The 27,033-nt window shown below is 49.4% G+C and overlaps 1 protein-coding gene across 2 annotated transcripts; it reads right to left on the bottom strand.

The window, feature by feature from the left end:
- Positions 1-1,893: 1,893 nt before the first annotated feature.
- On the bottom strand, positions 1,894-25,695 carry RGS8 (regulator of G protein signaling 8; the record flags this gene model as incomplete). Of its 2 annotated transcripts, XM_082483506.1 has the most annotated exons (6): positions 1,894-2,076; positions 4,267-4,433; positions 13,644-13,708; positions 14,639-14,740; positions 18,751-18,809; positions 25,591-25,695. In XM_082483506.1, 6 exons carry the CDS (start codon positions 25,693-25,695, stop codon positions 1,894-1,896), a joined length of 681 nt encoding a protein of 226 aa, XP_082339632.1. The 2 variants fall into 2 exon arrangements, with proteins under 2 accessions (XP_082339632.1, XP_082339633.1); XM_082483507.1 differs by lacking the exons at positions 18,751-18,809; positions 25,591-25,695 and adding an exon at positions 16,675-16,700.
- Positions 25,696-27,033: the final 1,338 nt, after the last annotated feature.

Below are 27,033 nucleotides of genomic sequence, written 5' to 3' on the forward strand. Positions count from 1 at the left end.
CCGTATTTAGACTTTAGTGTCTTAGAGACTCAGGAATATGCCTCCAAAAATAAAACAAACATGTTTACCATCCCCATCTTGATCCTAAACCTATTTGTCCTAATGTCCTGCACAACGTCCTTACAAAAAGCCTCAAAACCTGCTTCCCACCTAATGCAGGGCTAGTAACTTTTAATATCCAAACAGACTTTTTGTATCTCATTCCAAACACGTTATGCTTAGCTTTAGAATTCAGTCTACCTATTTCACACCACATTACACTAAACCATTATCACCAGCTTTCTGATGTATCAAACCTAACCACCGTCCTCAAGTGGAGCAGAGGTTTACAGCCTCTGACCTGTGGGTGACCGAGAGAAGGAAAAGTTCCATGGGGTCACTTTCCAGGCCTTCATAAAACTAAGAAAACAGACCTCTGGTCTGTAGGCTCAAACCCTCAGACAGGCTGTCTGCTTCTCCACCAGAAAATATTGCAAGAATCTGACAGCCGACGAGCCAGAACAGCAATACCAAAGAAATGGGGCCTTCAGATGGTGAGTATTACTGCACAGCACAGAGGAGGTGCTACACCACTGACACCTGCATAGAGCCTTCTCCTGCAGTTGGCGATCCAGGCTATGGGAATAGGGCCAAAGTACCCTTCACACACCACTTCACACACCTGGACGTTCATCCATGCTCACTGCATGCTCCCCTGTCTCCTGTTTTTAAGCAAGCACCATGCAGCAGGGTCTGTGTCTTTAGCAGTTCTTTACACGGCATGGAACCCACAGTGGACAATCGGTAGGTAACAACAGTCAATAATCAGTAAATAACAAAAATATAATTGTGTTTTTTCACGTTACTTCTCCCTGTCATGCGCTGGTCAGGTACTACGTGAAAAATGCTATCTGCCATAGCAGACAGGTCTTGTGCTCTTCTTACACCTCAGCATGGGGCAGATGGGACATTGCTTCTCTCTACTCTTTCCCGACAGCTGGCAGGTCGTTCCTGAGAAGCCACCAAGCCTGTTAATGTCTCTGGCGGCCAGGAGCTTCTTTGTGTTAGGTTTTGGTACGGTGCCTAGCACAATGAAGCCTGAACGACGACTGCGGTCATGAGGCTGAGCTACAGTACAAATAAATAATATTAATGAAAAACAATCATTCACACTAGAAGACTTGCCTGACCGGGACTAGCAAGAGCTTCTGGCATTACCTTCCTCACGAGAAAAGCTCAGCTCCTTGACAGTCATACGGAAAATAACACTTAGTCTCCATCCCTGGAAGATAAGCACGTCAGAGGTGTGGAGGGGCTGTGACAGGGTAGCAGCTGGTGTCATAAGGTGCGAGACCAAAATGGAAAGGTGAGCTGAGTTCACTGATGGTTTCCGCTCCAGGAAGCGGCATGAATCATGTGCCTTTGCCTTCTCTCTCCCTCCTCACGGTCTCTGGGTCCAGACCCCAGCAGCCAGTGTGGGAGATGATGCTTTGGACTAGACTTGGCTTCACAAGTTTCAGAACTGCCCTTAGGGCCCCTCCAAGCACAGGGCAGAGGTGAGAGCCAGGGAGACGACTGGAAGGATGGAAAGGTGCAGTGGCATTATTTACACACAAACCAACATAGTAATTTTAAAGGAAACCTGCCTTCCCAACAGATGACCCCATGACTAGAGAGGATTATGGATTTGTGCTAGAGAGAGGCAACAACTGCAAGATGCTACCGCTAACCAAAAAAAGCACAGACACTCAAAGAGTCCTGATACCACGTCTGGATTATGCTCTGGAAGCCTCCTCTTCCCCTTCTCCCTCTTTTCTCATTCCCACTGCTTTTAACACCAAGAAAGTTTCACATTTAGACATGGGTTTTGGCTGTTGTGGGAAGCACGCGGTTTCTGAGGGCCCCATCACTGCTCTAGCTGAGCCTCCTCTGGGTTTGAGACAGCAGGTCTGTGTAAATTTTGGATCTCAGGAACCTGGGGTAAGAGTCTTTCTCCATCAGGCTGTGCACCTTCCCCTGAGCTTGATCAAAGCAAGTGAGGGAGGGCTCCTGCATGTTTCTTCTTGTCAGCTCCCGTGTCTGGAAGTCTATGTTCACCTGGGAAAAGCAGCAGAAGAGAGTTTGGTACCGAGTGACCAGTTTGCCTGCTTAAAATGGCACATTTCATCTCGGCCGTTGCTGTAAAAGCAACAGCAGAACCAAGGTCCCACCCTCATCCACGCCTGAACAGCCCCTCAAACTCTGCAGGGTTTATCGATCCAGCGTTATAAATCCTGCCCCGAGTTTGGAAAAGTTGAACTAGACTTATACTGCTCTGAGCACTTCTGAAATCGAGTTACTTTTGTTCAGGCTCTTAAGCATAGGTTTATGTAGCACATCTTCCAAAAATGCTGACTCAGCCTAACCGCTCTCCTGTCGACCAAGATTTCTCTCATCCCTTTATTCATCACTACATGCCCAATATAAGGGTGAATGAACTTTTAGCTGGGTTTAAACTATTAGTACGTTCTTATTAAGTGTTTTTAAACCCTGTTGTTATAAAATAAATTGTTTGATTTTTCCCATAAGGGTTTGGCGTTACAAGATCTGGAGCAGGGACTTGAAAAAATAAACCACCCTCATGTTATGACTGCTGTTTGCTTGCAAAGCCAACAACCTGAGTTTTCGTGTTTTCTTTCCCCAGCAAAGCAGTCAGCGTTTGTTAGGGTTATTGTTTAAAACCTGGCTGAAAAGATGTTATTTGTTGTTATTAACCCAGCCTCCAAACTCAAAGGAGTCCAGAAACTAAAGCTGTCTGCCTTAATTCGGATGGCAGCAATATAGATTAGCTCCCTGTGTCACTTCAGGGTCATTTCGCATTCTAGCATGCCAAAATTATGACAACAGGACCAAATTTTAGGAAAGACCCCATCCGACCTGTGCTCACGTTTCCAACCCAGATTCAGCCCTACAGTCCTGAAAATCGCACCCAGCTTCATGAGTAGGGCTACTAAGGTGATTAGGGGATCAGAGCATCTTTCTTACAAGGAAAGGCTGAGGGACTTGGGGCTTTTTAGTCTAGAGAAAAGAAGATTGAGGAGGGATCTTATCAATGCTTATAAATACCTAAAGGGAGGGTGCCAGGGGGACGGGAACAGGCTTTTTGCAGTGGTGCCCAGTGATGGGACAAGAGGTAATGGGCACAAACTTGAACATAGGAAGTTCCATCTTAACATGAGGAGGAATTTCATAACTTTGAGGGTGGCGGAGCACTGGAACAGGCTGCCCAGAGAGGTGGTGGAGTCTCCCACTCTGGAGACATTCCAAACCCGCCTGGACGCCATCCTGTGCAACTTGCTGTGGGTGACCCTGCTCTGGCAGGGGGGTTGGACTAGATGATCTCCAGAGGTCCCTTCCAACCCTGACCATTCTGTGTAAAAACAGCAGGAAGATGCTCACAGAGGGCGATGGGGATTGAAGCGTGCCCCGAGATGCCCCCACCACCTCCTGGTGTAAATCTGGGTGCTTCTCAGTGGCCTCGCAATAGCCTTCCTAGTTCAAAGATGGAGTAAAGAGAGCCCTTTTAGGGGGACCCCCTCGCAGGCACCTGTACGGTGACAAGCACCCCTGCGGTCTAGCAGGAGGACCGCCGTGGGAGAGCAAGGTGCAGTAAGCACCCACCCGGTTGCGTTATGAATACAATAACACAACCCAACATCACGACACAGGATCTGACAGTCGCATCAGCCTGTCAGTACTTGAAAGAGGACTTAACAATTCCAGGCTTCGGGTTGTGACTGCACTTTTTGTTCAGCTCCAAGTTACTGCTCGCATCTTTTAGGAGGTCTAATTGAGTTGGGAGTTAGTCAGCAGATAAACACCCCTCCCCAGAGAGTCAACAAGTTAGTCATTCGTGGGATGCTTCTATACAAAATGTCCTGAGAGAAATGAGCCCAATAGCCTGCTCGGGGATTGATAGTAAAAGAGAGGAGCAAGGTGAAACGCTCCTAGGAAGCTCGTAGAGGTTAGGAAATGTAGGTTGCGGTTGCCAGTGAACTCACTGGCTGTGACTAATTTAGTATCGTCAAAGTAGTTGCCCTCACCAGGGGATGAGTCACCACGAGCAGAGGCAGCTCTAGCAGACAGGATGGCATTCCCATCCTCCTTGCCCACTCCTCACCATCGCCTCCGGGAGGGAAGGGAGGGCTCCCCGACCCCCCAGCACCCCACAGGTCCCGGCTGGGGGAGATGGGCCTGCTCTCTGCGCGGGAGGGAAGCTCTGCCTGCCCGACACGCTGGTATACCCACCTCTCGAGGAGCCTGCACGTCGATGAACTCCTCGAAGATCCGCTGAGCCTTGGAGGCCAGCTTGGCTGCCGAACGGGTCTTCTTGAAGTCCTCGCAGGCGAGCCAGAACTCCAGGTTTTCCTCGCTGAACTCTGTCTTCAGGAAAGCGCGGAAAGCAGCCAGCCCATCTGCAGGGGGGACGCGGGGAGTTACAAAGGGAGGAGAAAGAGGGCAGGGAGCAGTCCATTTAATTAGCATCCCTGCATCTACCCCTGCCTACCACAGGCCGTTTGGTTTTTCTCACGAGGTCTGTGATAGCGCAGTCCACGATCCCAGGACGCGACCATAACTTACACCATTGCATCAGCTGAAGTCTTGTGAGCTGCCACAAAGCCAAACATCATTTGCTGTTGATCTGAAAAAGCCTTTTGCCAGCCAACATGGCAAAAGGATTTCTTTGGGATTGGGGCACCTAACCTTTGAAAAATTCCTCTTGAAAATGTCAAGCTTCAATGATACGGTCTCTTTGCCACAGCATCTTGTGCGCGTTAATGCAGCACTTTGCAATGTCCTATCCGTCATTAAGAAAAGCCCTTTAATAAAACATAGCGTCTGTGGACTTGTCTCCTATGTTTTCTGTCACTTTGCTTTATTGCCTTGTGACATATTTTTAGTTCTTATTTAAACAGAGGAAGGATCTTGGAGACTCTAACTGTTACCGCTACAATAAAGAGGAGAGAGGGAAAGGGCGCAGCATAATTACTACTTGTCTAGTCAGTGGTAAAAGTGTTCTTATCACTTGTTAATGCTTAGCAATTGTGACATTTCAGTAACGTAATCTGAGTCAGCCGGGGCAGATTAGAAATGCGGAAAGATTTATTAGGCAATCTGTGTCCTCTTAAACCCCTGCCTGGGTGTATTTATGGACATAGCTATTGTTTTTTCTTTCCTTTCCCTGAATGGCACCAGCAGAGTTGAAGTAGCTGAAGGGTTCACACATGCCCTTTCTCTTCCCTTTAGCCTGGGAGTAAATTTGGCTCCTAATATTTTTTTTTTTTCCAGTAACATGTTTCTAACTTTTCCTGGTCTTTTTCTAGAGGGTCTGAGTATTTGTAGTTCATGACTGGAAACCTCCTGAGTCAGCACTGGCTACTTCCGAGCAAGCCTCTAAAAATATTGATGGAATCGGGAATGCATTCGGCAAGGTCAGTCTCCCCGAAAGGATGAGAGGAGCAAGTGCATGTGTCCCTGGCAGGGACAGAGACTGATGAGGGTTTGTAGGACCTGAACTCCTGCAATGCTGTGGGCTCCACCTGCCCCCTTTCTGCTGCGGGAGACCTCAGTGGTGCCTTTGGGAGCTGGGACGGAGCCCAAGGGGCGATGCCTGCTGCTTGGTGCGGGTCGTTTTTGTGTGTCCATGGCAAGCCCAGGCCCACCGGGGACAGGGGCTGGCCACGTCACAGGGTCCCTCACAAACTCCCTTACAGCTTTGTCCTTGTTTTCTTGCCTGCACCAGGTATGTAAGGAGAAGCAGCCATGTAACACTGCCCTTCTTCTCCGTTGTGTGTCCTAATCTTATTCCCGCTTCTCTTGTTGCCGGTAATAACTTAGGACACGAGGATATTTTTTCAGTTCTAGGTCCTGAGCCTCAAGCCCTAAGAAATTGCCTGAAGTGGTGAACAGCAACTAACAATCCTATTTCTGGCTGCGCGTAAGTCAGTGGAGATGTCTGACTGCCCAGATTCTCAAAGGGAAAGGCAGAAAAGATATTAGGCCAGACAGGACCACACTACGGGCTAAACCTCTCCGCTCTGTTTCTCAAAGCTCCTCCCTTAATGGGCTCTGCACTGCTAACTGCCCCATCAGCACTCGGCATCGCAAAGAGCACAGCAATCGGCAACTAAAATGGGTACGTCCCGTCTCAGCTACTCTTGCTTCTTCTGTCAGCCCCAGGAGGGAGAGAAATAGCTGTATCACACCAACTCATCCCATCACTTCTTAATTAATGTACTTGTAGGAGAAGAGCAGGGTTTCAGACTGCTACTGTGGCCAAAACTGGGGCTTTTGTCCATGAGCACTGCAGGAGCAATTAACAGTGCAAATTGTAGGTTCAAGCCTGGGGCAATAATGTGAACGTTAGCCCCGGAGAAGCCTGCAGAGCTGAGGGTGCCAAAGGCATCTCCAGGAGCAGGGTACCCATCAGGATCATGCTGCCCATGGCTGCTTTGAGCCTCTCCGTGGGTAGATAAATATGATGAATGAGAGAAATGTTTTAGGGCTGGCCCCCTTCCTGAAATCTAGGAGATGGAAAATTTTTTCAAAGCCCGTGTCCCCCTTAATGCCTCTAAAATTCACAGGGGCTGTGTGGGAGCAAGTAGAAGACTTGAGAATAGAGCAGGGAGTCTTTGCAGGAGGAAAAGGAGGGGACACAGCAGCAGGCTGACAGATTTCAGAAAGAAGAAAGTACAAGAGGGAGAAAGCAGCAGTTCCCAGAGATGTACGTCGTTTTATATATCATCAGCTCCTAGGACATTTGACATTAAACATCCCAGCACCCAAGCACGCTGCTATGACTATACAACCCCTGCTGTTGGTCCCTGCAGAGGTCTTGCTCCCCTTTTTCTTTGTCCTGGTCTTTTTTTTTTTTTTTCCCCTCCCTTTCCTCTACGACAGCCCCAGCACTGACAGAGGAACACTTAACAGAAATAGCAGATTTGCGTGGCAGATATAATATCTACAAAATACAATAACTGCAAAGTATTATCTGCTAAAAGAAGGGGACGTCATGATTGATGAGGTGAGAAAGGCGTTTGCTTGCCCTGCCCCAGAGAGCAGCCACAGCAGGTCCCTCCTGGGACCAGGAGGTTTCCACAATGCTCTGCCTCCTGCTCTCACGTCAATCAGCTCCTTTTTATCTTGAAGTAAGTTTAGAGAGCAGATAGATAAATAATAGTGTCTGGCTGTTCTCCACTTCTTTATATATTCCTGTCATGCCCTCCTCACTGCCTTTGAGGAGCTGGAAATGATGAGGCTGGACCTGAGAGGACCTTACAGAGGAGGCCTTGGACACAGGAGAGGTCATCCTTGACTCGAGGCTGCCTGGCTCTCCGCAGACTTCATATTTAGCCTTTGACTGCCTGCCAGCATGTACAGCTGTGCTTGGCAGCCGGACTTTGGAGATGGGAGCCCAGATGACGGCACAGTAGTAAATCGCTGCCCACAAGTTTATCACGGAACAGTGACAAATCTGATTGAAGGGGCAGGAGGGCAACCAAGTAAGGGAGCTGCCACCACCAGAGCTGGAATTTGCCCTCCTGTTGACTTTAATCTCTTCCTGCACATGATGGCTATCAAGGAAGCATCCCTCATGAAGGATCAGCGTTTCAAAGCTCATCCCATCCAACTGGACAGCTTTTTTTGCTGGGGCAACCAGCACTGGATTGCAGTGTGATATGAGCGGGAGAGCACCACCTACTGAGTCAGCCTCCTGAAATATCCTGGAAGACAGTCATAGCACCCGAGAAGTGCGATTCCAAAGGGATGCTTTACAGAATCACAGAGTTTCAGAGTTGGAAGGGACCTCTAGAGATCATCCAGTCCAACTCCCCTGCTAAAGCAGGATTGCCTAGAGCACATTACTCAGGACTGCATCCAGGCGGGTCTTGAAAACCTCCAGAGAAGGGGACTCCACAACCTCCCTGGGCAGCCTGTGCCAGTGCTCTGTCACCCTCACCGTAAAGAAGTGTTTCCGTGTATTTGAACGGAACTTCTTATGTTCTAACTTGTGCCCATTACCCCTCGTCCTGTTACTGGGAACCATTGAAAAGAGCCTGGCTCCATCCTCCTTCAACCCACCCTTTAGATACTTGTACGCCATAATAAGGTCTCCCCTCAGCCTTCTCTTCTCCAGGCTAAAGAGTCCCAGCTCTCTCAGCCTTTCCTCATAAGGGAGATGCTCCAATCCCTTAATCATCTTAGTTGCCCTTCACTGGCCTCACTCCAGCAGTTCCCTGTCCCTCTTGAACTGGGGAGCTCAAAACTGGACACAGTATTCCAGCTGTGGTCTCACCAGTGCAGAGTAGAGGGGGAGAATGACCTCCTTCGACCCACTGGCCACACTCTTCCCTATGCAGCCCAGGATTCCATTGGCCTTTATGGCAACAAGGGCACATTGCTGGGCCATGGATAATTTACTGTCTACTAGGACCCCCAGATCCTTCTCCTCAGAACTACTTCCCAGCAGGTCCACCCCTAACCTATACTGGTGCTTTGCATAAAAGCACAGAAAAGAAAAGCAGGATGAGAAGTTTTCAGATGCAGCAGCACAAGATATCCTTAAAATCTGTAACCTAAAGGCATGGCCATTCAAGAAGACAGAGATGTGCTGGTATAGATGCACGACCCCTCAAGACAACTATTGGACACTTATCAGGAATTTGACTCAAAAGAGGGCAAGCCTTGCTTGAAGCCAAAGGAGTAAATCAGTACTGATAGAGCAGGTAGGATGAAGGCAAAGAAATGGAGCTCTTCTACTGAGCGTCAAGAGTCTGAAAGAGGAGCAGAAGACGTTTGCTTTTTATTTTTGCAGTGTAAATATCAGCTTCAGAAGGACCCGCGCTCCATTCAGACAGATCAAGGGAACGCACAAGAGGGTTGTCAGGAAGGATGGGGCAAGTAGTTACAGATAACCCCATCCCAAAATCTTGCCGTGCACCGTACAGATATAACCCTGCAGGTCACCTGCAAATTAGACAATGACAAGGATTTGGGTTTTACAGACGGGGACTGCCAGGCAGATCAATAACTATGTGAGGATCGGCACTCGGACTCTTCTGACATTCCATTCAAGTGTTGTCCTTCAGGCCATGGAGAGGGGATCCTTTCCAGCAAGAAGGGCTGCAAAGGAAGGGACTGAACTGGATAACACAAAACACAACACAGGTCTTAACCGCGCCAAGCTCCAACAACACGAGGAAGAGCTGAGATTAGTGGCTTAAATCACTCAGGCAGACAGCTTAATAACCAAGCATTAGCCACTGTCAGAGGAAGAAAGCGATCAAAAGTCGTATATTTAATGCGTGCATTTCATACCATCAGGACAATCGGCACTTCTTGTAGGAAATAAAGGGTAAGAGTCCTTATGGCTGGTAGATGAATGGATCAGTTCTATGGAGCACGTTGGGTCCAGGGCTGAAGAGACGAGGCCACAATGCTCCGTATAGCATATGTACGTGCTCTCAGCGCTGCTTGGCATTGCTTTGGCGGATGTTAGCTGCCTGTCACTAGCACAATGCTAATTCTAATGCTGTTCTTGCCTAGAAAGAAGCAGGAGTAGGTTGGGATATTCCTGTGCTGTGTAGGAAGAGGAGCAATGTGTAGACAACAGAAGGAGGAGGAGGACAATAAAGTTTAGGCAGAAGAGCAGAGAGATCACCAAAAAATTGGCGGAGGGGAAAAATAATAATAATAATAAAGAAAAAAATCACCCTGGAGATAAAAATGGAAATTCAGCGCAAAGGTTTTCTGCATCGGATGCTTCGTGGAAAAGTGACTAAGGGTTGAGTACAGACTGTCCTGCTGGATTCTGGACAAATGACAAGCCTTGTGTCCAGCCCCGCGAGGGATGCAGAATGAGACATGCCATTGCTTGTATTTCCCTCCACAGCCTGTCAAAAGAAATCTCCATCTGGCTGACCAGTCTGTACCTCCTGGGCACGGGTACAGAGGGGGGATTACTCCTCTGTTACTCACATGCATGCACACACACGGACACTCTGTGGAGCACACGGAGCACCACTTCCCTGGGAGCCATCGCTAATCCACACTGGCACAAAATGGGAAAAGATGACAAAATCTAGCTGGTTAAAAGCACCGGTTTTGTTCCCTGAGCATCCAAGGAAGCATGCTACATATGATCCGTCTCTTGCTCTTTCAATCCCCTGCTGCAAAGTGGCATCAAACTCCTCTCTCCTGTTGTTTGCCACGCTCAGAAGCCCTGACCCAAGGGAACACTGCAACTCTGCGCTGGCACCTCTTGCAGCCAGCTCAGCCGAGGCTCCTTCTCTAAAAAGGGGATCAGCTGGCTGACCCTATGGTTTCAAGTTGATTTGCTTCACCCATTAGCGAAAACAAGTAGGATATCTTTGCATTGACCTATTCCTGTGGGGCTCTCAACGAAACGGAGCTGAGCTGCATCCTACCATTCAGCACTGGTTGCTCTAAGCGAGGTAGGCTGAGGGATGCTGAAGCCCCCAGTGCCAGTGCACAAGGAAGGTGGGGGTGTGACAGAGAGCGCCTTTCTGCCTTTCCGACTCACAATCTCTTGCTAATGTCAACACAAACTATTCTTTAAATGACTGGGGAGTTAATGCAAATCAGACCACTCTATACATGGGGGCATTGCCCAGCCTGGGAATCTCTGGAGACGTGCAACTGCTTCAAAACCCGGGGGGTTTCGATACTCCGCTCAAGATGCTGCCAGAAGTAGCATGTCAGGATCAAACATTACCTACAGAGACCGTTCATTGAAATAATGGGGAGAGAGAGAAAGAGGGGCTCCACAGGACCATCACCCTTCAAGGGATATTTGACAAAAATGAGCATAATGACACTCTCCACAGAGTCTGTACAATGCGTAATACCCGTTCATGTCACTTCCATTTGGAGACTCGTGAAAATAGGAAGTGGAAGAGCGCAACTTGTTTGTATTTCCCGAAAAGAGTGCTGCAGCCTCGCCATCCTCCTCCGTGTACAAGGGCAGCCTGCTCACCTTGGCACTTCAGAGAGTCTTTTAGGGACCTCTGATCCATTTCCTTGCTCCTTGGAGCTCTTTGTTGCATCTGTCCAACCCCTTGCAATATTACCCACAACGACTGCCCAATTTTCAGCTGCTAGATCCGGCTCCTGAGTCCTGCTTGAGCATTCTGGGGGTGTTTTCCCTCCTCCAGAGAAGGGGTTGGCTGGAAGGGACCCAAAACCACCATAATATTGGACCGCAGTGGAAAGCGCCACCGAACCCCTTGAAACCAGCATCACAGCCTCCCTTCCAAAATAGTTGAACTGTCCATCTAGCGAAGAAGGAGTTTATGACAGATGTGTCAAGCAGAAGCGGTCTACCTGCTGATGCTTGTAAGCCCTGGGGGAAGTTCTCCCTGAGCCCAGCTGGTGCTTAGCCCATGCCCCCAAGCATGAATTCAAATTTTCCCTGGCTAATATCGTTCACCCGGGCACTCACAGATAAATTAGGCCGAGAGGGTTCTGTCCTTCTCTTGGCGCTCGAAACAGAATCTCAGCTGGCGGCTTTACTACAGCCAGACACAGGCCGGCCAGGCGCTGCTTTCCTGACTCTGAAATTTTGGTCGGGTAAACCACGAGACATCAGCGCAAGTTTCTAACAGCAAAAATGCAGCCCTCCCTTGACCTGTTTTCATAGCAGATCTCTGGCAATTCTTCTGTGTTCTGGATACAAGTATACCTAAGCGAAACCACAATGATTTTACAAGACAATTCCTTTTATGGATATTCGCTCTTCTCTCCTTTAAATGAGTGTAACTGAAATAACACTTCTCTTTCAACGGAGCTTTTTGTGTTTGCATCGTTATAACCTTTGACTGCCAGGCTCGCAATTCCAGAAACTTCAGCTGTAATATATTCCTTTAGAAAGCAATTTATTAAACAACTGATTTTTTTTTTTTTTTTTGTCACTGATCGTCAGACTATGTCACCATGACTGCTGATAAAAAAAGATTAATTTAAATTTTAAAGATCACCTTCTGTTGCTATTAGGAACTGAATATTTTTCATTAAGTGCCAGAGAGTTATCAAAATTACTTTCCGTTCTAGAGACAGGAAAAATTCTGATAATTCATTTATCGCTCTATAAGGCTAATTTATTAATAAAACCAGACACTCTTGTGGAGGCTGTTGGACGAAATAATTGAACCAAGGTTTGATTTAGCATTCGCAGCAGTCAACTGAAGAGGGAACAATCTGTATAATGTCAGTACATAGAGGCGTAAATTCACCGGCTTTTGTAACCAAAGCACTTTTGCTGCAGTCTGTATGTAATAAGGAAAATTTCGACTTTTGCACTGGTGAAGGAGGAAGAGGGGCTCGAGTGCAGAATCATAACACTGATGTGAATATCCTGCCCTTGCCCATCCCCCAGGCGCCCTATAGTCTCTTTGGTGCATTTTTCGCTTCTTGTTTTGAATTTTTGACAAAAGAAATGTTCCCTTTTATCCATACCCAGCTACACCTTTTTTTTTTTTTTTTTTCCTACTGGCTGCAAGAGCAATGATCTCAACAAGATACTGCTGCTAAAATTATATATTGCTTTTTCTGCCTTGGACAGCCAGCCTGTTTAAAGTTGTCACTTAATTCCCTGCCAAAACTGTTGTCATCTCAGTAGAAATCAGCAAAATTACACTTTATTTAAAATAATAATGTAATTCTACACTTATATTTTAAAACATAAGTGCAGAAAAAAACTGTATCTCTAAGAAAACCAGACAGTTCCTTATTGCAATAAAATAGTTCACCACCCACGTTGACTTCTCCCCAACCTTGACTCGCTCTTGTTTTATTCTCCAGTAGAAACACATTAATGAACGTATACTGTGAACTTTGCTGTCTTGTTTATAATTTCTCAGCATGAAAATGTCGGTGAGGCAGAATAATATTTTCTGAAGAGAACTGATACGATTGATCTATTGAATGGGGCGAGGTGCGCTGATTATACGTTTGCGTAAGATTTCCAGATGTGAAATTTTTCAGGTTTGCATTGGTAACTGTAAATTAGATCCTGCTAAGGGCTACGGTGCATGATTTGTCTGCTGCAGAGCAAGTTGTTCAAGGTTACGGAACCCCTTGTAGTGTTGTATCGTAGCGCTCCCGGCAAAGGCTGCGCTCCAACACGGCATAGCTGCACGGCAGCTCGGAAGAGCAGCTGGAGGGAGAGGGAGAAGCCGGTGTCGCAGATCTCAGGGGGCTTCCGCAAGCTGAGAACCTGCCATTGGCTTGTGTGGAAAGCCTGGACCCAGAGGCGCTTGCCAAAGGACGGCACGCATGGCTACAGCCACGGGGTCCTTCCTCCAGCCCATCCCCAGGAGCTGGAGAAGGCTAGACCATGGGTTGATGACTTTATCCGTTGTGATCACCAAGTCAAGAGTAAATCCAGGAAGGGGACCCACAGAAACTCACTCCCTCGCCTTTTAACCAGAAGATAAGTCCTGCCCAAAAATGACTGTGACCATTGCCTAGTGGGTAGTAAGCAGCTACCTGAGGGGCCATTCCCGCGCTATGCGATGCAATGCAGTCCGTACTTTGTTTGCCCTAACTACAACCACTATTAAGGGTACGTGAGGAAAAAAAAAAGGTTGAATTTGATCTCTACTCACATTTATGGGACAAAAGGACATCAAAAGAGTCTGCCCATCTTGATGCTTCTTCTGTTGACAGTCTTCTGTAAAGGAAGGAAGAGGGAAGTTACAAATGACCCATGGATGATGATCCCCTCTGGGGCTGTTTGACAAGGACACCGAGGAAGGCTGGATTCTTCTCACCTAACTTTGGAGGTCTACAATGTAGAGGTGTCCAGGTGAGCAAGTCACCCTGCGCTCCCTTTAGAGTCAGTGAGGAGATACCAAGGGACTTGCAGGGACTTGACTCTCTTCACCTCACATCCCCCGGGTAGGCAGGTAAAATAGGCCAGATGATTCACACCCAAAAAGGGACAAATTTTCCCTCGTTGACTCTAAGCAGAGGCTCAGAGAACAAGTTCAAATGCAGACATTTACATTGTAAATACCAAAAGTTAAGCGAAATGAAAGCCACCCCTGCAGAAGTGTTTATTTCTCTCTCCTGACTTTCAGGGGAAGGTTAGACTAGATGTAAGCAGTGACTTGTGATCAGATGAATCCTGTCCCACTCGTCTCAAATCAGGACTCTGGACTGTCTGAAACATCTACCTGAAGTGTTATGCAAACTCATATAGGACTTTTTGGTAGTGTTTAATAACAAGGCTTAGCTAAGGAGGACTGTGACCTGAAATCGCTGGTCACCTCTTATACTGCGTCAACTGCTCAGACTTTGGTTTGTGATGGCAGAGAGGTAAATTACATCCTCAAATATGTGCAGGCACATCCCACCGACAGCAGTGGGGACCGTGCGCACGTCCCGTCTCACAGGAGAACTCGTGTCAATGATCCAGGTATTTTCTGAGGCTGTTCCTGCTGTATCGGCGCTGTTTTGTTTTCCTCCTTCCTTGTGGCTCAAAGAACTACTCAAAGCTTATACAAAGTACAATAAAAGGAATATAATGCTAGAGGGGGTGGTGGGCAGGGAGGAGGAGGACAGAAATGGGGTCGGGGTGGGATGCTGCAGCTATACTCACTTCAAAGCCCGGTTGGGCTTGTCCGGAAGAATAGCTGTGAAATCATTATATGAGTCTGATTTGTGAGACAGGCAGCCCAGGCGAGTCCTCATCCCTCTGTTCCTGTGGTCGATGTGGGGGAGCAGGGGTGTGAGCAGGGGAAAACCAAAAAAGATGATGATTATAAGTTTAGCCAGAGTGGCAAAAAAAAAAAAAAAAAGACAAAAAAAAAAAAAAAGACAAAAAAAACCTAACCAAAACCAAAAAACCTCAGTGGCTCTGTGCCTCATCAAACCTGTGTCCTTGGTTCCCTCATCTGTGGGAGGGACCCCGAAACATCTCCAGTAAGATGCCAAGTGGACTCTAAGGATGGACACAGCACCAGAGCAGCTGAAGGCTCACCCACAGCAGTCATTCAGCTGCTCGGGCTAGCAAAAAGGCTTTTAAAGGCTGCGCTTTGGGATGGTTTCTTGGAAAGACTTCTCTGGTCAGGTGTGGGAAAAGAGCAAAGGGCAGCAGTACCAGAAATCAGTCACCACAATCCAGCAGCACCAGAAACAGCACAAATATCAGGGCTTGAGGAAGAAGAGGGGGAGGAAGGCACCTGCAAGGTGAGCCTGTGCTGCAGAGCCATGGGACCCCGGCCAGGATCCCAAGCAGCTTCTTTAGACTCGGGGTTACATAAGCAGTCTAAAACCGCCTCTTCTCCGACAGGCTTATCCAGGCAGAAAATGGCTTTATTGCTTTTTTTCCCCCCCCCCTATAAATTTCAAACCAGCCCCAGAGCCTTCGCTCCTCCGCCGGCCCCTCGCGTCCTTGCCAGCCCCTTCCCGGGACAGCCGGCGCGTCCGCAGCATCCTTCATTACATAACCCCAGGACGGGGAGGAACACAAAGGGAGAGGGAGACAGAACACACACATGCGTTGTACGGGACTGGCATCATCTCCCCTCAAATACATATAGGTGCCGGTTAATGGTTTTGCGTGGTCTCTGGAAGGGCACAGCCTGTGTTTTGCCTCTCCACCCCAAGTGCACCTCTTCTACTCGATTCCCCGGACATCAAACAAGGCTATTCTCTCCTCCAGACCATGGCAGGACAATTTAGCAACCCAGTCTCTGCTTGTCAGCTGCTGGACCCACTTCCAAACTGGAGAAAGCCCTTCTCCGAGCCCTCCCGCCAGACAGATGCCAAATACTTTCTGTGACTGCAGAGGGAAGCAGGTTATTTTTCCCTTCCATATGTAATTCTTGCAGAACGCTTCAGCACCAGCAACTGAGCCAATCTGTAGCACGCCTGCTTCCCTCTTCCCCTCCCGCCCTACGGAGAGTTTCTATTATTGCACATTTTAATGTAATCTTAAAGCAAATTAAATGTTAATTAAATGCAATGAGTGTCTCCCTGGCGCAGCACAGGCAGCTTGTAGCGTTTAAGCAGCACAAAAACCTGGACGTCTTCGGTCGCAGAAATTGTTGCACAGCCTCAAAATACGGACCCACGACCGGTGGTCTCGGGACGCTATGCTAGAGAAACCTCAAAACTCAACGCAAAAATACCATTTGTGAAGCATCACGTTCCTAGCTGAGCATGCTGGACCTGCTACGCTCAGATGGACACGGAGTCTGCTACGGGATCTTTCTGGTACCTTTCCTGATACGTCCTGCCCCCAACCTTTATCTTCCCTGCACTGTTTGTTCTAGCAAGCTCACGAATTTCTCAGCAAGAGGTGTGACACGCATTACCGCAATGCTGCTCAGATTTCTCTCTGATGCCTGAGATCAAGGGACTGCAGCAGGGAAGCAGAGCGTGTGGGGGACAGAGATGCTGCGCCACGAGCAAGGAGCTTGTCTCTGATGGAACACCGATCTCTAGGTGAGGACTTCCAAGACAGGACACAGAAGAAAGAGAGGGAAAGAAACCGGGTCCGCAGGAGGTGGAGAGGCAAGGGAAAGGCAGGAGGGAAAAGGGGACACTGCAGCAAGCCGAAAGGCTCGCTGGACTAGGTAGACAGCGACAGGATGGGCAGGGGTGAGGGATGCATCTTGTCTTTTCAGTTACCTCCGTGGGATCAGTAAGGCAGCCATTCAGGCATCCAGTTATAGTTAACCCTTTAACTGGCTGGCTTGGACAGCAGTCGGGGCGGTTTGCAGGAGTGCGGAAAGGAGGGATTTACTGTTTCATGTCCTGGCACTTAAAAATATATCAAAGAATCCTGTGCAAAAAAAGGAGGGCCAGTTGTTCTCAACCCATTTGATCCTTGCCTCCTAGCGCGGAAGGTCGATTTTTCAACGGAAGACGTTCAGAGTTGAGGGATGATCACAGAGGAGATACAGCATTTCCTTCTAAGACCAGGACCGCAGGTTAAGTCCAGCTTCAGGTCTAAAGTGATTTGAGTTTGGCTTCACAGCTCACCACAGAGCGGCAGGAGTTGGCATTATCGCACTCATCATTCAACACCTCTGAAGGTCTCTCCTCAACAGGCAGAGCTCCAGGCTGACCTCGCTAAGAAGACCAAACTACCTCTTGTCCCTGTCCCTCCAGGTCATGGCTGATGTTACTGGCCAGGCATCATGGAAAAGCTGGCACTGCAAATAAAATAACAGGAGGACTTCATGCGTCTGCAGATGCTGGTCCCTTCGCCATCACAGGCTCAAGCACTCACACAAAAATAACTCAAAGAAAGCATCTCCTCTTCAGGATGGTGGGAGCCTGCAGGGAGCCACCAAGGAGATGCACAGTCTGCAAAGGGGAGGGAAAGAGGGAGGGAGGAAAGGAAGGAAGGAGGGAGGGAGGGAGGGACAGAGGGGATGGCAGGGACCCCGTTAGCCTCGGCACACAGGCAGCTGGTTGAACAAATCTCACATCAGAGAGTGAAGGCGAGGTCCACCAGCCAGGAGACCGACGGGACAGAGAGCAGGACTGTACAGTGAGCAAAGGGCAAAGGTTTCTCATTTGCCAGGATAGGGCCAAGCTCCAGATAACCTCCACGTCCTCTTGGCCAGAGGGAACAACCGAGGAGGAGACAGAGGAGCTGATGAGAGCAGAGACTGCGTGTGAAGGAGCCAGGACCCTGCTCTTCTGGGGCCTGGGGAGATCCCAGAGCTTGGGCTGCCCATCGCAACGTCCCTTTTAAAATCTGATTACATTAAAAACGCACAAAGCCTCTTCCCAACTAAATTAATGGAACTGGGATTGCACTACATGCCAGTGAGTGCATTTCCTTAATCCCTACCCTGACCGGCTGCTTCGATGCGCTTTAACTGAAATCAATCCTTGTAATTCCTTAAGCCCCTTTAAATTTCCTCATTAACAGCCTCACTCACATGTGGGGCCACGGCACATGACTTCCTAGAGTCCAGCAGCCCCTAGTCCTCTTTCCCACTGCCGCTCCAAAGTGATGGCTGGCAGCGGAGCCGGGTGCCCTCTCCCTCACAGTCTCCTTTTTGGGGCACTGTTATGAAACAGCCTTCTGCTCGCCACCGCTCCCACCCTCTTGCCAGCCCCCACAAGAATAACCTGCACGGCTGAGCAGCACCAAACTTCCCTGCGATCCCAAAGTCTGGCTAACTTCACGGATGCCGAGACCTATATTTCCCGTGAAGGCAATCCTACTGCTGGGCTGACATCCCTATGGATTTTTCCTCTGATTGCAAATAAAGCCAGTCTATTGTGACTTTAGAAATATAATCTGCAGCATGTGGTAAAGGCATCCTAGTAGGGGTTCACGGTGAGGCTTTTTGCCTCCTGCTCCATCATTCATCCTACCTCTCCATCTATGAGAGGACCCTGGCCAAAGAGAATTGCCAGTCTCAGCATGGATATGTTTTGGGGGTTTCTCCTTGGGAGACAGAAAGGGAGGGATATGATTATGACATTCGGGTTATCAAACCACCCCAGGAGATCACCTGAGCAGAGATAAAGAAGCCATCCCAACAGAAAAAATTAGCAGCACAAAGGTAACAAAAAAATAAAAATCAAATCCATGAGACCTCAGGGGCTTCAAGAGATTAAGACCATCCATTCACATGCAGAGAAAGCCAGAAGGAAAAAAAAAAAAATAAGGAAAAAAAAAACCCTGAACACAGAGGCACTGCAGGCAGACAGACTGACAGACACAGCGAAAAAGATACTCACTGCCTTTGACCTGTCCTCTCTGCCGGTGGGTCTGTGCTGACAGCGTGGCCAGAGAGGCTCTGGGGAGAGAGCAGAGCGGTCTTCTTCAGAGACAGCCCCCTGCACGGGGTTGAAAGTCACACTCGGACACCCCTCCCCTGCCCTCCCCACCTCTCTCCCGGCAGCGGCAGCTGAGAGCGGCTCCTTCGCATCCAGCCAAACCCTCCGAGCAGCCCCGGTTCAGCCCGGCAGGCTGAGGCTCGGCTGCGCAGCCCCCGGGAGCCCACCTCATCGGGCACGTCTCACTGCATCCCTCCTCGCCCACCGCCCGCCTCACCTGGCCGCAGAGCCCCAGCTTTTCTCCCCCGTCGGTGATGGGGGAACCGCTCCGCACGGGCGGCGGATGGCAAATGCTGGCAGGGAGCATCTGGGGGGAGCGGGGAAGGGAAGGAGGGAGGGGGGAAGGGGGGGGGAAGAGATGCCTGCGAAAGCGCTCGCTGTTGTCACCCTCGGTATGCTGGAATAAAGCATCCGCTTGCATCCTTTTAATCGGCTCCTCTGAGGTTTAGGGAAGGTTGCTGCCCTCAGATCACTGATCATCAGGGGTTGCCACAGACAGAAGGGATTGGGAGAGTTTAATTAAAGAGCCCCGGTGTCAGCAGGGGCAGATAAAATCATTAACGGGCACCTGATTGCAGGGCATGGGATGGAAGAAGGAAAAAATCCACCCGGCAAGTCAGTGATGTGACTGACCCCTTTCATCCGTCTCCCCTTCCCGCACCTGATGCGTGCAGGTCCTGCTGACTCCCTGCCCTGCACCAGGTTCCCTGCGACATCACCCCACGGTACAGTCTCCCGTTCCCTTTTCTCTCCTGCACCCACACCTCCGTCCTCCAGAGGATGTATATGGGGTGTCCAGTGCACCCCAGTGACTCTAACAACAACCTAACCCACAACACCCACATGGTAGGGCTGCAGCACAGACCCCCAGCCATCAGTAACAACACCTGGGTGTCACACAGGCTGCACAAGCTCTAATGTGGGTCACTGGTTGACTGAGGAGCTCAAGCCACGGGGTCTCCATTGCTTTTTTGATCCTGACAAAGCTGACTCACTAAAAATAAAAAAATAAAAAATATTATAATAATTTTTAAGAAGTCTTCTGCAGTTAAACTAGTCATTGCCTTTTTCCTGGAAACTTGTAGTCATCTGCTTCTCCTCTGCTAAAACACTGCTGGGATCAACATCCTGGTGCTACTAGCAGGAAGCATGTCTTGAGATAGCACATTATCACCAGGCAACATCCCTGGGGAGAGACAGAGTCCTGAAAAACTTACTACAAAAACACAGGGCTTAGCAGCACTGCAGCAGTGATCCCAGCTCTCTCCATCATCTTGGATCTCCTCCTTCACAGCTCAATGTGGCAAGGAAATATTTGCTTTGTTCTCATCCTCCCATCGCAAAGCCCAGGTCATCGTGACTCGGATTAATCACGTCTCCAGTTATCAGAAGACAAGCACTGAAAAAAATGCCACGGCTGATACAATCTCCCCTCAGCCAAAGTCAAAGGTTGAGGTTCATCTTACGCCTCTGGTAAACAGGCTGGTTTGTTCAAGTTAAATAACAGTCAGCTTTAGCCCTTGCCCCAAACCCAAGCCAAATTTAATACAACATCACCAAGAGTTTAACTTCTAACATGTCATTTTTGGTTTAATGCGTTTCCACACCTCCAGGTTCTCTCTGGGCAACCACAGGATGTCACACAAGGGACACCGTTTTCATAATACTTCCAGGACATCCCTCAGATCTCATTTACACACACAGACATCGTGAGGTGGGGGAGGTCAACAAAATGTTCAATCAACAAAGCTCTAGGTAATTCTGGTCCGTTATTGAGGTACCTGGACTTTGCCGCAGTCTCAATCAAATCAAAAACTCTGATCCACTAACTCTGGATGGGATCAATCAGAGGACCACGGGAGCGCTCCCGCTCCTCTTCCTGCTTTTACACCAGTTTTATGTATTGCCATCTCGTAGCCATTGCCAGTATGGATAGAGGCCCCAATTCCTGTTTCTCCAGTACGTCAGTACACCCTTTTTGTGACCTCAGTGAGACCCTGGAGCAACCCACAAAGAAAGCTGAACATCAACAGCTTTTTCTTCTAGTTTCCTGAGCCAGGTGTGAGTTAATAGAGAACAAAAATAAGTGAACTGTGTTGACACAGGCACTATGGGAAATGTAATTAAATTGCAGATAAAGAGAATTATATTTTTACAGGGTAATATTCTAGAAAGCTTCTGTGCAGTAGAAGAGGTTTATAGCAAATTCCTTCTAAAATAGCCCTCCTGCTTCGGACTACTCTGTAGCTTCTATTTAAAAGCTTTTAATAAAATAACTCATTTTGATATTAGGCTTGAATCCCATCCAAAATTTTAAATCTCTCCAAGAAATACTTTAAAGCAATTTCCTCATGACCTGCTAACAGCAAACACACAAGCGGTGAACGCGTGCAGCGTTGGGAGTGTTGGCTGTCACTGGGCAGGGTGGAAGGGAATTTGCCAGGCTGTTCCCTGGACGTTAGTTTTCTCTCCACCATCTCCAGGGTCCTTTTCACTCTCCCTGTTATTTTAAATGCCTCCCTGCCTATTCCATGTGTTTTGTCCACTGATTTTCAGTCAAGTGGTTTTTTTTAACCAAAAACTTCTCCTGGACCAAACACCTCCACCAGTTTCACTCGGTCCCAGTTTCTGCCACCCAACTGCGTGGCCTGAAGGCATCTCTTCCTTCAAGTACGGCTGCCCTCACGTCCAGCAGGACCAGGAAGGCAGCTCTGGCTGGCAGTTGTGTGGCTTTTGCCTCTCCAGATACAGGGATGCTCCTCCAGGGCCTGGAAGATGACCACCCTTCTCACTTTGGAGCTGGAAGATCAGAGGTTGCCTCCACTGACTAGCTCATTTGCTTGGCTGACATCTCCAGTGGGTTTGCCTTAAATAAACTCCTTCACCTTGACATTTAAGCAGACTTCTCCCTATCTTCTCACTCTTTTTCTCTTTCCTCGGGGGTCTGCTGCTGCTCTGGGATTCCATTATTTTATGTTTAACGAGCCGTCACGCCGAGCCTGCTGCTGTCGCTTCCACTTCTCATTTCTGACTTCATGGCCTTGTCATATTTACAGTGATCCATGCCACGAGGGCTTTCAACTTCTTTGGGGTTGCGTTTGCTCTTCCTTTGTGACTTTTCCTGGGTCTGTGCCAGCATCTCTCTTTTCTAGTGCCGCGCCGCAAGGAGCTCGTTCGAGGGTGTGCTTCACAACTTGCTAGTCCAAGAGTTTTTTCCCTAGTGCCAAGCAAGTGCTTCTTCAGACTGCTGTGATGTTTGGCAGCTACATCCCCATAGGTGAAGTCATTCTTTGGTATGTTTTCATGAGATTTTGTTGCCTCTGTGATCTCTCTGGAAGATGCTCCGTCATGTCAGCTCTGTGACTGCAAAACGCCTCCCACAGTAGTCACTGCTTTGGGAATTCAGGTGACCTGAATGCAAAGCCTACCCTTGGCTCAATCACAAGCTGTCAGCCATGGTCCACTTCTGCCGTGACCCAAGGGAGCTATGGATTTTTGCTGGAGGACGGGAAGGAACAACCACCCTTGACCTGGAGTGACAATCCTAGCAGATCTCTCATGACACAAAGTGTCGTTTGATCTCCTCTGATGCACGATCATTCAAAATTTATCCAGAATCCAGACTGGTACCTATATGGGTCCAACCCCAAGGTAATTCAAATTAGCAATCCATTTATCTCCAGAGGCTGCTGTTTTCCACCCCTGTTTGCAGTTAAAGCTGGAAGAAAATTGTTCGTAACTGATCTGTGACATGCAATGCCCTGCTCACTGTGCCAGGCTGCCCGCCTCTGCTTGTTTTATGGTCCAGGGGAAAACACACTTGGTCCAGCACGAGGTGACCGTCTTGGCAGGAGGGAATTAGGACTGACATGGACGGCTTCCTAAACTGCAAGCCAAATCACAGCCTTGTCTTAATTGTGAAGAGAGCCACGAGAACAGCTGCCCCTTCTAAAAAAGGAGCTCCAGTAACACCAGGAAACATCCACAGCTGTAGCTCAGGCTGTTTTTAAGGGGTTAATTTTTCTATTCACCTTAAACCTCAAATAATTTTCCACGCCAGCCCAGGCAAATAGGAAATCCTGAAAGGTGAAACAAGGAGAGCTTGAGTTTCAGGGGTAGGTGAGGAAACCAAGCAGCTGATATACTGGATGGGGGGGGCTGATAAAAGAAGCCACGTCTCCTGTGCTAACGAGGCAGGGCAGGATATAGGAGACACCCACCAAGTTGAACTCCCCTTGAAAAGAAAAGGCTGTGTTTAAAAATAAAATGAGTTATATAAAGTGTGAGCCGCGGTTCTGTCTCCAGCTTAGCTGGAGAGCATGGCAGCTATTTAAATTCTCCCCTGTGTCAATGATAAAAGTGTCTCCTGGACATGTTTGCAGCTCTCGGGCGTTGCGATTGCTGCAGCAGAACAGATGCCTCTGCTGCGAGATGGCTCCTGGCCCCAGCTTGCACGGTCCTGACTCCCTCCCCAATTCATCCAGGCAGGTAGGGCGCAAAAACCAACAGCTAAGCGGCGCGGAAGGCTCCGGGCTGAGAGGGGCAGCGCGCGAGACAGGAATCAAAGGGAAGAATCTCCCCTTTAAAGCACTTTATTACAATCTCATAATTGTTCTCTGAGGAAACGTGCTCCCGTGCCCAGGAGCGGTTACACGTACAGAAGCGCGTCGGTGCCTCTGCGTGTGCGTTGGAGAGGATGCTGTTAGCGTGGAGCAGGGAGGCAGAAAGGATTGGAGTTGACACAGAGCTGCTCTGTGCAGCCTTGGAGTCCTCCCAGCTTTCAGCATCGCTGCTGCTGTCAATATGGCAGCGTCTGTAACGCGGTCGGTGTGTATGGCTGGGAAGCTGAGGCAGATCCCCTCCCCCGGCCCCGACAGACAGAGCTCTGCAAAGATCCCCTGTTGCAGATGCTCCGTCCCTTGTACGTTTTCACGCTCAACCTGGGCCAGAGAGTGAGGCTTGCTGACAGATGGGGTTAATTTTCTGCTGAGAGATCATTCCAGGTGCTTGCAAGCAGCCCGGGCTTTGCTAGCTGAACGCTGCAAACCAGTCGTTTATTGAATGTTAGAAATCAGCCCCGAGATCTCGGGGTTGCAGTCACAAATCCGTTTGTGATGGGCAAGGTCTATGCTTCTCTGCTCTTATCACTGCTATTTCAAAGGCTCGGGCTTACAGGGCATCCGGGTCCCCCAGCAAGGATTTACTGGGGCTGTTAACCACTCTACAGATATACAACGTGGCACTGGGAGGTTATTTCCACTGCAGCAAAACACCTGAGCACGTGCTTAACTTTAAACATATGAGCAGTTGAATGGGTATTTGTACGATGAAATACAAACAGATTTAACCGCTTGGGTGAGCTGGGATTTCTCTTTCATCTCTGGAGGCTGCTGCTGCTCTAGCCTTAATTAAAACATAAATGAAGTGAGTTAGATGGGCTCATCCTCTTTCTCTGGCAGATGGTGGCTCTTTCATAAAAATGTCTGCTGCATCCAGCACCAACCTCTCCTCGGGAGACTGGCCTGCAATCATCGCCTGTGTCCCGCCAGTCTGGATGGAGATGCACACCGAGCTCTGCCAACCCCTCCACCAGTCAAGCCCTAAGGACTGGCCAACATCTCCAGAGCCGCATGGAAGGACTGCAGGGCAAGAGGCCAGCCTTGTCCTGCCAGCGCAGGCTTGGAGGAGCCTGGGGCTGCAGGAAGAAGTCTCAGAGATGGGCAGCACAACAGGACAGCGAAAGCACAGCCCTTTATGCGATGTGTACGTTCCCCAGATGGAGGAAGGCGACTGCACTCCTCTGGGATCAGGAGCAGTGATAGCCACAGAGAGGTGATAGCCGCAGAGAGATGCCAGCACGACGGGTCCCAGGTCCCTTGTACTTCTTTGCCGTGCCAAATTACCAGCTTATTCCCCCCACCCATCATACAGCGAAGACACGGCCCTTGCCGCTGCAGGGATCTCCATGAGTTACAGCGGCCCCGCAGTCAGGGCTGCGGGAACACCAGCCCCCACGGGTCAGCCCCCCGGTCCTTCCCCCCAAAGAGAGCACACTCTCCTGCCATCTGCAAGTTTTCACTACAGCCTCTGCTCAATGCAGTTCTCTCGCCTCCAACACATTCTCCTTTCGCTCCAATTAGTCTTATTTTTAACTAGCTCAGCCCCAGCGTTCAGCCTGGGTGTTAGTCACAATGTCACAGATGCCCTGGATGCAAACATTCAAAGGAAATACAATCCACCATTTTTAAAATAACAATAGCAAAGGACGGAGGGGGGGTGGGGGGGTGGAAATGAAGAGACAGTGAAGATCTTGGAGCTACAGGCATCAGCACAGACTGATGTTCTCTCCCAGCATCAAAGGCCCACCGTTAATCCCATTGAAACGGAGATCACGCCAGAACCAGTCCTGCTCCTGTATCAGCCCAGCCAGGGCTGGGCTGGGGTTAACGTAAGAAACAGGCTGCTCTCTTTCCCTGCCTGCTAATTAGAAGCGGTGTTTGTGTCCCTTTGACCATTTCTAAGATGCCACGGGAAGATTAACGCACCGGGAGGAGCTCTGCCGTGACATCAATAGGGTTGATATCTGAGCAGGACCCTTCCCCTCCCGCTTTGCTCGCAGAGACATCCTTCCCCACAGAAAACTGGGGCAGGAGCAAGTGAAAATCCCTCCCCTGAGGACTCGTAACCAAGCGGAGGACCACAGGGCTTTTCATCACCCACCAAGGCCCTCCTAGCTCTTACCTGTCTCGCAGCTGGCAGCGGGGTGGTGGCTATGTGGCTTTTGGTGCTTGATGGACATGGCTGGTTGGGACCCTGAGGAACAGTGTCTGCAGTCTCCCAGTGCATCAGGGAGGGCGAAGGACCCAGCCCGGCCACAGATATCTCTGGAGGAGCAGCAGCACTGTGCCACTTTTCCCGGCTGCCTAGCCCTGCATCTCGTGAAAAAAGAACAAGAGCTGGTGGAAGGAGGGGGGTTAGGAAAGAGAGGGAAGGGGGAGAAGGGAGAGCGAGAGAGCGCGCGCTCTCGCAGATGCACACACGCAGAGCAGACAGAGGCTTGTATAGGATGGCACTGCCTGACTTGTTCTCATGATTGCCGCAGGCTGGCTGCTGCCCATGGAGAACTCGCCAGCATCCGCCACTGGCTGGGGGCACAGTGGGGGAAAAGGGACAGGGAAGAGATTAGGACCTCATGGACCGTCGGAGCAAGGAAAACTACCGCATTGGCACCGAGGGCTTTGTTGTCTCTGCTTTTACCTGGGAGAGGACAGGCCGTACCAGAGGGCAGGAAGGGATTGTGGCGATAGAGAGTTCAGTTTTTCCTTCATGATTCCTTTCGTCCTTTGAACATAAAAAAAATACCCACCTCAGTCCTCCTCAGCTGTGCTGAGGGATGGGGTAGGGTTAGCCTGACCTGAAGCTTTTAAAAATGGCATTGCATCAAGACAGGCAGAAAGTGGGTTGCACGTACCCAGAGCACCAGCATCATTTAAAGCTCAGCCTCCCCACCCCATTCCCATTATCCGGGTCGTGCCGATACGGGTCCAAAGACCTGGCAGGGTTGTTGGAGGGTGTGGGAAGGCAATCCAGCCATAACACCTCCCAGTTGCACAGAAAGCTGTGTGCAGAGCTGCCTGCAGTCCCCGGCACTCCGCTGATCTGCTGCAATGACAGACCCAACGCGCCAGGGATTCAGAGATCGAGCTGTAATCCTCCCCGAAGGGGCACCAATTCCTCACTCCACAGATTTTTACAATGTGCTTTTCTAAAGCAGCACATGCTTAGAAGCGCGTGTCCCTTTGGAAGGAAGCGAGAGCTTTGTGCCTGATGCCTTTTTCGTCTTTTTGAAAGGCCCCACACCTTTTCTCCTCTTCTGCCCTAGTGGCTTACCACTCCGATGGGCTGGGTCTCACCTGGGGCGCTCAGTTTAGTCAGAAGGATTAAAATAAAAGCAAAATCAGATGCTTAAGCTAGTACACCCTCCCCTAAAACCCCCCAGTCACCCATTTACCTCAGCTCCCTACTCCAAGGTGATTTGAGAGACTCATGGATGCTGAGCCACGTGGCTGCCTTAAATAAAAATCAGTAAGCGTGATGCACTGAATTACAAGCACAGAAAGTTTCCAAGTCAATACCCTCCACAGCAGTTAACCTGAGAGCACACCACGTCGCCAGGTCTGTCTC

This window comes from Vanellus vanellus (assembly GCF_965231255.1).
Source record: "Vanellus vanellus genome assembly, chromosome: 5".
In the NCBI taxonomy this organism is placed as follows: Eukaryota; Metazoa; Chordata; class Aves; order Charadriiformes; family Charadriidae; genus Vanellus; species Vanellus vanellus.